The following is a 14,588-nucleotide window of genomic DNA, read 5'->3' as shown; positions in this document are numbered from 1 at the left end:
CCCGCTTTGTAAGCTTTATGTAGAAGTTATGTTGTAAAATTTGGCTGCGACGCCTCACGCTCGTTTGACGCTTATTATTTATTAATATATTGACATTGTATTGTTATCCCTGTGTGCTGTCGCGAGACGGCTATACTTTGTATACTATACTTCGCTCTCGAGGTGTGGATTATAACATATATAGACTCTGCTTACTTACTTACTCGGCCAAGAGTGCGTTGCATGGCAGTTTCTTTAGTCGTATCAGCATCAGCGGCGAGTGTATTAATGCTGTATGCGGAGGTCGTGCGTTTGAAGCAAAGAAGCTTTTTTGAGCGATGAATCGAGGAAAGAGCTTTTCTCAGTGGTTTTAATTATACATAACGCGTGTACACACTCGCACACCTCTTCTAGCTTTCAGTGTTATGAGAATCGTGGTGTCAACTTGATGCGAGCGAGCGTTTTGAAATTGTTGATTATTATCATAAGTAGAGCTGACACTGTTGACGCCACACGTATGCCGAGGCGCACAAAATACGAATAAGCTTCGACGATCTCAGAGTCAGGAAGAGAATACGGCGAGAGATCGGGGTCAGTAATAGGGAATAATCTTGTTTGCGCAGGAGACGTGACTTCTTTTATCCGAAACGCAAAACGGGAAGACGACATGAAGGAGTCGCGACAGAGGATCCCTTCCCACGGAACGTCCACACTGGCCGAGGAGGCCGTCGAGCAGCTACAGGCCTCGGAAAAGTTAATAGCCGGTGAGTACTTTTACGACGTTTACAGTAAAATTGAAAAATTCCCGAGTTATATCACACACAACGTCAACGTACCGTTGCAGAGCTAAACGAAACGTGGGAGGAAAAGCTGAAGCGAACCGAGGCAATCCGTCTGCAGCGCGAGGCCGTGTTCGCGGAGATGGGCGTCGCCGTGAAGGAGGACGGCGTGACCGTGGGAGTGTTCTCCCCGAAGAAGACACCCCACCTGGTCAATCTAAACGAGGACCCCCTCATGTCGGAGTGTCTGCTGTACTATATCAAGGACGGCTTCACGCGGATCGGCAGCGCCGAGGCCAACATTCCCCAAGATATACAGCTGTGCGGTCCTCACATTCTAAGCGAGCACTGCGTCTTCGAAAATCACGAGGGTCTAATCACACTGATACCCAAGGCGGGGGCCTTGATTTACGTCAACGGTCGCGCCATAACCGAGCCCCTGCTGCTCAAGACTGGCTCCAGGGTTATACTCGGCAAGAATCACGTCTTCAGGTTCAACCATCCGGATCAGGTGCGCGAGAGGCGAGAGAAGAGCTCGCCAGCCGAGACACCGGCAAACGGCGAGACGGTCGACTGGAACTTCGCCCAGATCGAGCTGCTCGAGAAGCAGGGGATCGATCTCAAAGTCGAGATGGACAAGCGTCTTCTAGTTCTCGAGGAACAGTTTCGCAAGGAAAAAGAAGAGGCAGATCAACTGTTCGAAGAGCAGAGAAAAGTTCGTTACCCTTGATACGTAAGATTTTATTATATGGCGCGTGCTGCGATCGTCGTAACGTTTTGTCTCCTTTTCTTTTGCGCAGACTTACGAAGCTCGAATCGACGCCTTGCAAAAGCAGGTCGAGGAACAGAGCATGACGATGTCGATGTACAGCAGCTACACGCCCGAAGACTTTAATAACATTGAGGAGGACATCTTCGGTGAGCCTTGCGTTCCTTATTTCACACGACAGTTTGACATTATACAATAACACGTGATATACTGTTTATATCGCCGCACCAGTCTCACAGCGCGCAGAACTTATTATACTCTTTTCTATACTCCGCATGTATTTTCCTCTGCACATTGTATACCCTCGTGATTTCTCGGCAAACTCGTGTTTGGCGCAATTGATCACACTCACACTTTATAACACATCGACTCTAACTCTCCTCTAGACGTTCTCTCGTAATTGAGGTTTTTCTGCTTGCTTATCTGACTGTTTCGCCCGACGATTGCTTGTATTTCAGTCAACCCATTGTTTGACGCAGAGAGCAACTGGGGTGAGCGTGAATTCCAGCTGGCCAGCTGGGCCTTCCGCAAGTGGAAGTATCACCAGTTCACCAGTTTGCGGGACGATCTCTGGGGCAACGCGATCTTCCTCAAGGAGGCCAATGCCATCTCGGTGGAGCTCAAGAAAAAGGTAAACTGCCATTACATGTAGCGAAATTTGGCTCGTCTGTAGCACGAGGTTAATCGACTCATTTCGCTTCTCAGGTTCAGTTCCAATTCACGCTGCTGACCGACACGCTGTACTCGCCTCTGCCACCGGATCTTCTACCGGCGGTCGAGGACGATGAGGAGGAGGAGAGACCCTTCCCTCGGACAATCGTCGCCGTCGAGGTCCAGGATCTTAAGAACGGGGCTACTCACTACTGGACTCTCGACAAGCTCAGGTAAGCCTGCCAAGTCAGAATTCGATTTCACATCGAGTATGACTAGATTTACAAAGTTCTCAGCTTCATTTTCTATATACATATTAAACTATAAAATACAAGCTTCAGCCGTAGAACACGTTTGAGACAGTAAAACACGCTCACTCGACTTTACGAGCTTCAGCAGTTTATATTTGAGATATCACACAGTAGAGCAAAACTTTAATCGAAGATAAAAAGTGAGAGAGACTCGTTGTGCGGGGACCGACCGCGACACGAGGGGGTACATAGTTATCGGTAGTGACACTGTTGGGCTTTGTAGAGAGCGCTTGGAGGTGTTGCGCCGAACTTACGACGAAGACTCGAGTCCCACTAGCAGCGGCTGGCCGCCGGAACTGGACTTTTTCCAATACCGTCATCACGCTAGCCCGAAGCTAATGCTCGCAAACCTCTTGCCCTCGAGGTTGGTCCGCGCACTAAGAGTCCGTGCTGTTGCTGCTGCTGCTTTTGCATCCGCTTCTGTCTGTTATAGCGCGCACTGAGTCGCCGAGCGTACAAATATCTGTGCGGTCTGACTATTCCGATTACGTATCACTTGGCACGAGAACGTTTGAATTTTTTGTAATGATTTAACCATTAATAACCATCGAGGTTCGATCTAAGTGCATCGATGTATAATTTCTTACTTCGTCGTTATTTTCATTGCTCGTATATCGTTCTATTGATCGGACGGACTTGAAATATGTATGAGCGCGTCAGCCTCGCGAAATGTGAATGACGGCTAAGCTCTCGAGCGTCGCATACATCTTCTCGAAGACTTTTATACCCGCGTGTGCTCTTGCTAATGCATTGAATATTTTTTAAGAAGGAAGAAATAACTGAGTCAGCTATTATCGCGATAATGATATTGGTAGACTCTCTTTGTTGTGCATAAATCTTCTGCGAATTCTCGATCTATGTGCTTTATTTTATATCTTGTTTAATTTTCCAAGTTGAAATGTTAACGTAATTGCTGATTTTCTTGAGAAAAGGCTTTTAAAAGTATGTCTTATATGCTTTAATAATTATTACTGGTTCCCATCGTCATGCTTAAGTTGTTCACTGCTACGATACATCGACAAAATTAAGAATATATTTGCATACAGTCGACAAAGATCATCGTCTAAAAGTCATTACGTAAAATGGGCTTGTTTATTTCGTAGCGCAGAACAAATTTATTAAAGTAATATTGAATTTCGAGTGGTCTCATTAATGGCTGACTGTATTTACTTACAGGTCTCGAGTTAACGCGATGAAAATTAAAAGTTTAAGAGGTCGGTATCGATTGTCGTTTCCGGATGGTAGCAGTAATTGATACGTCTTAGCTATCTAATTAATACAACGATCACATTTCCTTATGAGCCAGTTTATTTATCGCGTCTACGGCACGCAATAGTTTTATTGTACCTCAGAGATAATTCTAAGTTTGTGAAGAAGCAATCTTTGACTATTACAAAATTATTTGAATATATTTACATTAACAATCGAGTTGATGTGCGTACGTACAAAACTCGAACGTATCTACTGACTCGTCGTTAGGTTGCAAATATAATGTTACACACATTTCACAAATTGTCAAAAGTCACTTGCAAGATAGCAAACTTTTCGACAATCTCACCATACATCTCGGCAAAAAGTTCACTCCAACACGTCGAAAAGTCGCAAAAGTCACTTCCGCTTAGATGCATCAGCTTCATTCTCTTACAGATATATACGTGTTTTGTCGAATCGAAAGGCAGCAGAAAAATAAAGACATTCTCATATGTTCATCTCTTCACAGGCAAAGGCTGGAACTGATGCGAGAGATGTACCACAACGAGGCCGAGCTATCGCCCACATCGCCGGACTACAACATCGAGAGCATTACCGGAGGCGATCCATTCTACGATCGGTTTCCATGGTTCCGTATGGTTGGCAGGTGAGCTGTCGTTTCTCATCGAAATCCTTATGAATTCTTAATACTTTGTAATGTACGAACGATGGAAAATTCGCGTTGCAGATCGTTCGTCTACTTGAGCAACCTGTTATATCCGGTGCCACTGATCCACAAGATCGCTATCGTCAACGAGAAGGGCGACGTCAAGGGCTACCTCCGAGTGGCCGTACAGGCCGTTGTAGGTACGTCACGAAACTTTTGGATTTTGTTATTGAGATTTCAGCAACAAAACTCCATTGCCAATGGAATAATAAAGTAAAACAATTCAATTGGCACAACTTTAACGAACACCTTCTCCTAGAAGAGGAAAATAGCGAGTACTCAAGTGGTGTACGACAATCGGCCCGGATTTCATTCGACGACGATCTGTTCGGTACACAGCGACAGAACCGTCGTAACACCCTGCTTGCCCAGACCCTAGAGAAGAACCAGCAGCAGCAGATCTTGATGCAGGAGGAGCGCGTTGTCGAGGGTCAGAACGAGAACAAGGAGATCAAGAGCAACGAGAATTGCAAAGAGCTCAAGGAGGACGAGGAGGTCGGCGATGCCGACAGTGGCCGAGGCGACAGCTCAGTCTCGAGCGATATGAAGGAGGAGGAACTGCCTGAGCATCTCCAAATTGGCGCAGAGTTTACCTTTAGGGTCACTGTACTGCAGGCCATGGGCATTGCCACCGAATATGTCGATCTCTTCTGTCAATTCAAGTAATTCTTTTCCCTTGGATTTTAGAAGCTTTGATTGGTAGAGTGCATTATTGACGGAACGTTTGATTTACAGTTTCTTACATCGACACGACATCGATACTTTCTCAACCGAGCCCGTCAAGAACACTGGAAAAGGAAATCCACCCGGCTTCTATCACGTACAAAATGTAATTCAACTTTCTACAGATTGCGTCAGTAAAATTACGAACAGTCAGTCATATGTACGTGCTCTTTATTTCCAGATAACTGTCACAGTCACAAAGTCATTCATAGAGTATCTGAAGACGCAGCCAATAGTCTTCGAAGTCATTGGCCACTATCAGCAACATCCGCTCCACAAGGATGCTAAACTTGAGTTGTAAGTTGGCGCTGATTTATTTGCCGCGAGACCTTGAAGTCCTATTTATACATACAGCGCAAACTACGCCGCGACAGGCTCGAATCGATAATTAACGTGCAGCACGAATACAATATAAAAATACTAAACTAAAACCGCGTGATTCCAGCGTGCGTCAGCCGCCTAAGCGTATGCTGCCACCGTCGATCCCGATCAGCCAGCCGGTGCGCTCGCCTAAGTTCGGCAGCGTGTTACCCTCACCGAGTACCTCGCACGTGCACGCCAAGTACGACGTGCTTGTCTGGTTCGAGATTTGCGAACTGGCACCTAACGGCGAGTACGTGCCATCGGTGGTCGATCACAGTGACGACCTACCCTGCCGGGGCCTCTTCCTTCTGCACCAGGGCATCCAGCGACGTATCCGCATCACCATTGTACACGAGCAGGCCTCGGAGCTGCGCTGGAAGGACGTGCGCGAACTCGTCGTCGGCCGTATCAGGAACACACCCGAGCCCGAGGAGGAGGATAACGACTCGTCGGTCCTCTCACTCGGACTATTCCCCGGCGAGTACCTCGATCTGCCCGGCGACGATCGCTGTATGTACAGGTTCGAGGCTGCCTGGGATAGCTCGCTGCACAACTCTGCACTGCTCAACCGCGTCACTTCGTACGGAGAGCAGATCTTTATGACCATCTCGGCTTACCTCGAGGTGTGTACGGTAAAAGAGTTGAAGATTAGAAAAATTAGGCCGCGAATAATAAATCATTCTGCCTTATAATTTGCAGCTGGAGAACTGCGGCAGACCGGCCATTATCACCAAGGACCTGAGCATGATCATCTACGGCCGAGACGCGCGAGTGGGCCCACGATCCTTGAAGCACCTGTTCAGCGGCAGCTACCGTAACCAGGAGGCCAACCGTTTGAGCGGCGTCTACGAGCTTGTTCTTCGCCGCGCTTCTGAAGCAGGTAGCCCAGGTTTGTCTTGTCTAACCCTTAGAAGTTACCCGACTCGCTCCCTATCCCGTTTATCACCACCAAGCCCACTAGTCGATCCATCGATGTCGTGTTGTGATGTCTTGTTGCATTTCGATGTATCATCCATGAAATAGCTCCGAGTGAGATAGTTGTGCCCCGCTGAATCTTTCTGGCTTTTATCGTTACAGGTGTACAGAGGCGACAGCGCCGAGTGCTCGACACAAGCTCGACCTATGTCAGGGGCGAGGAGAACCTCGACGGCTGGAGGCCGCGTGGCGATAGTCTTATTTTCGACCACCAGTGGGAACTTGAGAAGCTTACGAGGCTCGAGGAGGTCGAACGTGTCAGGCACACTCTGCTATTGCGTGAAAAGCTTGGCATTGACAAGAACATTTTATGTAATAAGACCGTGCATGACTTCACCAAGAGCGAGAAGGTGCGTCTGCAAAACTTTTCTGTATATCCTATGTTGAAATTCACTTTAAATTCAACGTATGCAATGTAAACCCTTCGCAGGAGGTGTGCAACATGGTGGCTAAGGCGACGAATGAGCCGCATGCCAGCCCTGTTAAGCTGAAGAAATCAACGAGCAAGGACGTGTACGAGCCCTGGGAGATGAACGAGCGCGAGAAGGAGATAGCGAGCAAGTACGTGAAACTGATCCAGGGTAGGATCCCGAGTAAGGAACCGATCGTACTTTCGGACGTTTCACCAGGCGACGACACCATAACCGACATGACCACCTCGATGATGTCCTCGGTCGTCTCCTCCTCGTCCCAAGAGTCAGTATATCCCCGATTATGCGATTACGAGCAGGTAAACTTTTTCCTCGTATGCCTGAAACGCCCTGTAGCGGTTGTCTCTGCAGCCTATACATTCTCGCGCGCTATACTGCTTCTCTTCATACATTATACAAACATGCACATACGAGACCAAGTTTGTAATTCGGAGAGAATTTATTTTTTTTTTTTTCATTTCTTACTTATTACTACTAATACCACAACATGTACATATATACATATACATACATGTACTACGGCAGCAGCTCAAGCAGCTTTTAGTCCACATTATATATTTCTATCTCTATCACTCGGTAAGCATTGGATATCATTGGTAATCACGTATGATGTTGAAAGCAAAAAAATAAATTAAGGCAGAGAACAAACGAGCAAAGGGGTGCGCGTCTCGGGTTATACAGGAGAGGTGTTACTTGCAGTCCGCAGGAATAATAGTGAAGAGCAGGTCTAAGTCGTGCATCTTTAGGTTGAGCTCGCCCGAGCGCGCGAGGCTTCAGGAGCTGCAGGAGAGTATCCTCGCGGGCAGCGGAGGAGACACGGCCTCGGCGCCGGCTCCTCTTGGTGCCAGTTCACCCCTCAAGGAGAGCCTCGTACTCTACGTGCCCGAGGTTGAGGAGATACGCATCAGTCCGGTCATCGCCCGGAAAGGCTACCTCAACGTCCTAGAGCATAAGACTAACGGATGGAAGAAGCGATGGGTGGTGAGTTGACATTTCGTTTCTTTTCGCTTTACTGACGCACTAGCTTCTGATTCTAATATTAATTTCCTTTGCAGTCTGTTCGCAGACCGTACGTTTTCATTTTCCGGGATGAGAAGGATCCCGTGGAGAGAGCGCTGATTAACCTGGCGACAGCCCAAGTAGAATACTCTGAGGACCAGCTAGCTATGGTCAAAGTACCCAATACTTTTAGGTAAGACATCAAGTATAAATTTCTACTATTCTCTACAAAAAATCGAAGCGTACTTTTAACAACGACTTTATCTATTTCAGCGTTGTAACAAAGCATCGGGGTTATCTCCTCCAGACTTTAGGCGATAAGGAGGTTTACGATTGGCTTTACGCAATTAATCCTTTGTTGGCGGGACAGATAAGGTACGATCAACGACTAGGTCTATTTCTCGAGTAAAAATGATGAAAATATGTAGGCATTAAGAGACGAATAACGGAAAATGTTCAATCAACAGGTCGAAACTGGCGCGCAAGGGGCCGGGAGCCAACGGAATACCGATAACTCTAGCGCCACCTGCAGCTACGACCACAGGAGTCGGGCTCGCGGATACTCAAGCCCAAGCCAAGTGAGTGGCAGACTCGCTGGCCGAGATGATGGGCGTCGTCGCCAAGGCCTCGAGGATCGTGCTGAATCGCTCTCACTCTGCCCTCGAGTCGCGGGATTTCTGTAGCTTTGGCTTTCCGATTGTTTTCGACTGACAACTAGGCGGATCAGTTTAGACCCATCAATCATATGTATAGGCGTCTGCCCGTTCACCGGCCGTTTCCCCCCGTGGGAAGCGTTGCGCAACGGTAGAGCGTGGCACGGCCACACGTAATGCGTATAGAGTAACCGGTAAGTGCCAGCTACCTCCCGTCAGGGAGGATATGGCACAAACGCAAGAGCACACCGGTATCCATGAACGAACGAACGAACGAACGAACGAACGAATATGATATATACCGACTGTAATCGATATAAGCATTCCGCTGCACATCACCTATTATAAATGATGACACACACAGTGCGACAACAAGAATAAGCATTCCCCGCTCTCATACACTTGACGCCACATCCTCTTGTTCTTTTGTCTGATCCGCATTTTGGTATATATTATATATACACACACTCACACGATTTGCGTATAAGCGGTATTCTCGAAGGGGGAGCGCGAGAGAAGCGCGAAAATCTTGGTCGTCCATCCTAATAAATTGCACGGCCAGCGCAGCATCTGCACACAGGGACGATGTTCTTATATACTTATACTAGATCTTCGATGCAATAAAGAGCGCAGTCGCTCTTTTCAAGCACACGTCGACACACATCCACACTGACACGCACACATACACACTGACAAGCCAAAAGAAAATTGACATTAATTTACAAGAAGAAGAAGAAGAAGAAGACAAAAAAGACAAATGAAAAAACTACTCTTCGTAAATGCTTTGGTATATTCGGAAAGAAACATACATCCCCCTTGACGTTTATAGATGTAGAGAGGAAGTGAGAGATGCGCCCGCTGCTATAAAACGTTGCATGAGAGAGAGAGAGAGAGAGAGAGAGAGAGAGAGAGAGAGAGAGAGAGAGAGAGAGAGAGAGCGATGAGAAACTACAGACGAGTCAAAGCAGGAAAAGTGTGCGATTACGATATGAGCTATGTACTGCGAGAGGAGGCTGTTTGCGCGCGCTCTCCTTGTAAATACGGCGCGCGTAGAGGACCACACCCTTCGCATACGTTCTCGCACTTCGGAGCAGCCCCGCTGTCTTTTCTCCGTAGATATTTTTATATACTTAGAGAAAGAGACGGCGGCGGCACAACCGATCTCGAGACGCGGGGACAGTGAGGGAGAGAGTAGAGGAAACGGAGAAGAGTCGGCTGCTGCGAGAGAGAGAGAGAGAGAGAGAGAGAGAGAGAGAGAGAGAGAGAAGCTCAACATTCAACAGTATGATTTCTAGTCGAAAGTATGCGTGTGAGAAATGTAAGAGTGCGTGAATTGTGAGTGTGAAGCTCGCAAGCTCTGCAAGCTTTATTTTTTTTTTTTTTGTTATCGTTCGAAGCCATTGAGATATTATCTATTATTATTATTACTGTCATTATTAATTATTATTATTATTAGAGAACGATCAATATCATTATTATAATCATGATTACCAATCGAGCCCTGCGGAGGCGTTCGTATTTATTTTAATTCGGATATTAAATAGCGAGCGCGAAGAGTGAACGAAAGATCGATAATCGATCGATTTATTATAAATATTAATTAATGCGGTAGGGGTAAGCGGAGCATCCCCCGAGACGTTGCCGGACATGAAACTCACACTCTGAGGCTGGATCAATCGCTATGATGATCATTAGAGTTTCGCGTACGCGTGCGCGCGCTCGTGGGCTGCTACGCCCGCAATCAGTTTCGCTTGCTGACTGTTGTAGCGTTTAATATTATATATATAGTTTTATTTTGTTATCGATTGCAGCGATCCGCACGCATCGGAGTATGTATGCTGTACTCGCGATGCGCGAACAATGAATTACAAGAGATGAGTAATAACGAGCGGAAGAACGAAAGGAGAGCCGCCGCCGCCGCCGTTGTAATGCACTTATGATCGTGAAGAATCAATTCTGTACGTCGCAGAGAAAATTCTTCGATTCTTTATTACGATTGCAAAAAGTCGAGGCCTGCGGCGAGAGAAATACAGCCGGAAAACATAATTGGCATTAATGCAACCGCGGAAAGGGATATACGGACAGGCGTGGGAAATTGTAAAAGAGAATATGATCACTTATATATATAAATAGTTATATATAAATATATAAAGATATGCATAAATCAATTTAATATAAACAACGTTACTACACGCATTTACGAGGACGCATCAAGCGCGACGGAATTTACCAAAGAGTTGGGGAGAGAGACGCAGTAGAGAGAGAGAGAGAGAGGGAGAGAGAGAGAGAGAGATAAACGAAAAGAAATGAGAGGGAGAGAAAAACGGCGAACATATAAGAAGTACGAAAGAAATTGTCACTGATGCGAAGAATCTCCGATTCTCTATGCTCTAAGTAAATAAAAAGTAAGTTCGTGTATTTATTTGTATGTTACTACAAACTTGGATTCGTGCAAAGCCGTTATTGTTTTAGTTCGGGTCCTTTTGATCGCTAAAAACTGAAAAGAAATAAGAGAGATAGAGGCCACTCTGAACAATTCATTAATGCTGTAACGTGTATTGATTATTACGATTACTTAACTTACACACTAGATCTACTGTAAGTGGTAATTAACGTGTAATAAAACTGATTAATAAAAGCTTACAAGGTTGCGCTCATTTTATTTACCCGTTGTTTAGCCTTCGCTCAAATACTTCGATTTTCCTTAACTTTCTTTTGTTTTCACGTTATAGTCATTAAAAAGTATTGCTATTATACTATCAATGCTGATGCAGCATTCCTTTTTTTATGCTTCGTATGCAAGATCGATCTAATTAATTTTTATATTAATTTCGTGCGACAATTCACGATGCCCTGGTCAGTCGTCGCCTCGTGTGCTTAGTGGATTCTTAATTTTTCTCAACTTTTCTTAGGTTTTCTGAATTTTTTTAGTTTATTTCATATTACATTTTTACAATTCTTCGTCAATATTTTTCCTAAACTAATCTATAGTTATTACAAAATAATAAATAATTATACTTCTTACTCCATCGCGCTCTGATCTTTATTGGATTTATATGTTTACTATTATTGCTATGTGAGATGGATCTAGAAATTAATTTTTAATAATTATATTACTGAACAAATTCGAAATTTTAGAGAGTTGAACCCGGGACACTACTTTACCGCACTGGTATCGTAATATAACATAGCATTTATGTATTATTACGCCTGTATGACTGCAAACAATAAAGAAATTTTTAAAAAATAAATAAATTTCCTGTTCCGCCGTTATATGCATGCCAATAAGAGTATCAGGTATACACTGTTTATTCCATCTATCTGTAAAGTGTAGAGGTTTGTAATTTCTATGCTCCTTCAAATAAGTATTCAAAAATCCCGCGTCGCCACACGTCACACGACGCGTTCGTAAAGTCATCGCAAGCGTGCGAAATGCGAATTTTGCTCGCATTGAATTGAGCTGATGGCCGCACCGCGGCGCTGCGGCTCACGTATATAACGCTGTTAAATGGCGTCGGAGCTTGTTGTTCCTGACGAGCTGTTTGGAGAGTATATTAAGTGGGTTGCGAAAGTTGTTTTCTAGAGTCGAGTGTCTATCCGTGCCTCCGACGAGGCCTTTTTCCTGGGACCACTTCTAATTCACCATCATCATGTCTTTGTCGAGGTAAGTAAATTTTACTCTGTACGAAACACTTACGTTTCTGAAAAGCGCATCTGCATACGCTGCATCAACAATCTTAACCTATAAGTCCGTATTGTTGAGCGTTGCAATGCCAAGTTTACCATTTGTTTACGACGAAAGTTATGCGATTGAGATATAAGAAAGCTACTAAATTCCGTCGCTTAAAACTAAGAACTAAGAAATTCGTTTTTCTAATTTTTTAGCATTCTACCAGCTCCAACCCAGGTGGTTTGGGATAGGGAAGATGAGGCAAGGGAAGCCAAATTGAGACAGCGACCCGTGTCGGCTCTGGTGAAAGCAGTGGTCAGTGCTCCACCCTATGGACAGCGCAAAGGCTGGATTCCTAGAAATGAAGACGACTTTGGAGATGGAGGAGCGTTTCCAGAGATTCACGTTGCGCAGTATCCTCTGGGAATGGGTGAAAAGGGTAAAGAGACTACAAGCAACGCCCTTGCTGTTCAACTTGATGCCCAAGGCAAAGTCAAGTATGACCTGATAGCAAGACAGGGTCATTCAAAAGACAAAATTGTATACAGCAAGCTGACCGACCTATTGCCAGCTGAGATTTTAACCGAAGATGATCCAAACATACAAAAAAGAAGCGAAGAGGAAGCTGAGGAGACAACGGAGAAAACAAAAAGAGCACTGGAAAAAATTACAGAGAGTAAGATTGCAGCTGCAATGCCAGTGAGACGAGCTGAGAAGCAAGGCCCAGCACAGTACATTAGGTACACTCCATCTCAGCAGGGTCAATCATTTAATTCCGGAGCCAAGCAGCGTGTTATAAGAATGGTGGAAGCCCAAGTGGATCCAATGGAGCCACCAAAATTTAAGATCAACAAAAAGATACCAAGAGGGCCTCCATCTCCTCCCGCACCAGTGATGCACTCACCTACCAAAAAAGTTACAGTCAAAGAACAGAAAGAATGGAAAATTCCTCCTTGTATCAGTAACTGGAAAAATGCCAAGGGTTATACGATACCTTTGGATAAGCGACTTGCTGCTGATGGTCGTGGTCTGCAACAGACGCACATAAATGAGAACTTTGCTAAATTGGCTGAGGCTCTTTATATCGCTGACAGAAAGGCAAGAGAAGCAGTGGAGATGAGAGCCCAGTTAGAGAAGAAATTAGCACAGAAAGAAAAGGAAAAGAAGGAGGACCATCTGCGACAACTGGCTGAAAAGGCCAGAAATGAACGTGCGGGTTTGAAGACTGCAGCAGTTCTAGGTGAGTTAACTGCGAAACTAAAGCATTTAATTTACATTACTAGCATAGAAATTTAATAGTTTAATTTATTTTTAAATGAAATTTTTTTACCAGATAAGAATGAAGAAATTCGCGATAGAGAGCAAATTCGTCAGGACCGGCACAAAGAACGTGCACGCGAACGAAATTTAGCACGAGCTGCTCCTGACAAGAGGTCGCGACTTCAACGAGAACGCGAGAGGGATATCAGTGAGCAGATTGCTCTGGGTATGCCGGCAAAGAACGTTAACACAACCGGCGATCAGGCATTCGACCAAAGATTGTTTAATACAACCAAGGGTATGGATTCCGGATACGGACACGACGACGAATACAACGTATACGACAAGCCATGGAGGGACACCAGTTCTATTGGCTCTCATATTTACCGACCTAGTAAAAACATTGACCAAGATAATTATGGCGAGGATTTGGAAAAATTAAAGTCAACGAGCAGGTGCGTTATTATTCTCTTTTCTTTCTCTTGGTATATTTGTATATTTCTCTTGGAAATTTTCGGTTATAAATGAGTAATTTTATTTACAGATTTGTACCTGACAAGGAATTCAGTGGCACAGATAGAACCGGCGCTGGTCGATCAGGACCGGTTCAATTTGAAAAGGAAGAAGAGGATCCATTTGGTTTGGATCAGTTCTTGAAGCAAGCTAAAAGAGCAAGCAATACCGCTCCAACTACGGCTACCAAGCGCAAGGACGACGGACATTCTAAAAAAGACGATAACCGCGATAAACGGCGTAAACATTAAGAATATATGTAAATAGTTTCTACTTTTTATTTAAGTATACTTGCAAAAGAAACCAATACAAATGAAATATTTTAAGTATTACTCAAATACTGCGGGCAAGCCTTTTTGTTCAATAAGGCATTTGTTGTGTATTCTTAGTAAAATTGGTTCAACACGTGGTTTCTGCTATCCTCATGTAAATATAGCATTTTCAAATTTAAGCTAAGAAATTTAGCTTTTGTTAAAAAGCAGAAATGGTTTTAAAAGAATAAAAGATAAACTTTATACATCGAAAAGTGAATATTTTTAAATCAAATATCCTCCAATGCCCTTATTGCGAAATAATACGAACAATGCGTTTGAA

General features: G+C 44.7%; 2 protein-coding genes across 28 annotated transcripts in view; both read left to right on the top strand.

The window, feature by feature from the left end:
- Positions 1–11,211, top strand: part of LOC100121724 (kinesin 3B) — a 38,446-nt gene extending 27,235 nt beyond the window's left edge. For 6 of the 27 annotated variants that reach the window (XM_032600768.1, XM_031932132.1, XM_016989486.2 and 3 more), the window contains 19 exons: positions 603–743; positions 824–1,473; positions 1,559–1,676; positions 1,986–2,158; positions 2,233–2,411; positions 2,713–2,853; positions 4,210–4,347; positions 4,429–4,547; positions 4,667–5,069; positions 5,143–5,236; positions 5,312–5,427; positions 5,576–6,116; positions 6,193–6,382; positions 6,571–6,818; positions 6,899–7,198; positions 7,581–7,880; positions 7,955–8,091; positions 8,172–8,273; positions 8,366–11,211. In XM_032600768.1, coding sequence (XP_032456659.1) covers positions 603–743; positions 824–1,473; positions 1,559–1,676; positions 1,986–2,158; positions 2,233–2,411; positions 2,713–2,853; positions 4,210–4,347; positions 4,429–4,547; positions 4,667–5,069; positions 5,143–5,236; positions 5,312–5,427; positions 5,576–6,116; positions 6,193–6,382; positions 6,571–6,818; positions 6,899–7,198; positions 7,581–7,880; positions 7,955–8,091; positions 8,172–8,273; positions 8,366–8,480 — 4,205 coding nt within the window. In that variant the 3' untranslated portion in view covers positions 8,481–11,211. The remainder of the gene's footprint in view (positions 1–602; positions 744–823; positions 1,474–1,558; positions 1,677–1,985; positions 2,159–2,232; positions 2,412–2,712; positions 2,854–4,209; positions 4,348–4,428; positions 4,548–4,666; positions 5,070–5,142; positions 5,237–5,311; positions 5,428–5,575; positions 6,117–6,192; positions 6,383–6,570; positions 6,819–6,898; positions 7,199–7,580; positions 7,881–7,954; positions 8,092–8,171; positions 8,274–8,365) is intronic. The other 21 variants (XM_016989484.2, XM_031932133.1, XM_031932134.1 and 18 more) reach the window with 17 other exon arrangements.
- An 850-nt stretch (positions 11,212–12,061) lies between these two features.
- Positions 12,062–14,520, top strand: Snw1 (SNW domain containing 1). The gene is made up of 4 exons (NM_001142484.2): positions 12,062–12,215; positions 12,437–13,461; positions 13,555–13,936; positions 14,026–14,520. Exons 1-4 carry the CDS (start codon positions 12,202–12,204, stop codon positions 14,243–14,245), a joined length of 1,641 nt encoding a protein of 546 aa, NP_001135956.1. The 5' UTR covers positions 12,062–12,201; the 3' UTR covers positions 14,246–14,520.
- The last annotated feature ends 68 nt before the right edge of the window (positions 14,521–14,588 follow it).

Source organism: Nasonia vitripennis, chromosome 5 (genome assembly GCF_009193385.2).
Source record: "Nasonia vitripennis strain AsymCx chromosome 5, Nvit_psr_1.1, whole genome shotgun sequence".
Taxonomy (NCBI): Eukaryota; Metazoa; Arthropoda; class Insecta; order Hymenoptera; family Pteromalidae; genus Nasonia; species Nasonia vitripennis.
Note: the sequence above shows the minus strand (reverse complement) of the source record. Positions and strands in the feature narration are given on the sequence as shown.

Coding starts and splice junctions, on each gene's coding strand:
- Snw1 (NM_001142484.2), top strand. Junction 13,462..13,554: donor GAAGACTGCAGCAGTTCTAG/GTGAGTTAACTG, acceptor TTTTTTTACCAG/ATAAGAATGAAGAAATTCGC. Junction 13,937..14,025: donor AAATTAAAGTCAACGAGCAG/GTGCGTTATTAT, acceptor TTTTATTTACAG/ATTTGTACCTGACAAGGAAT.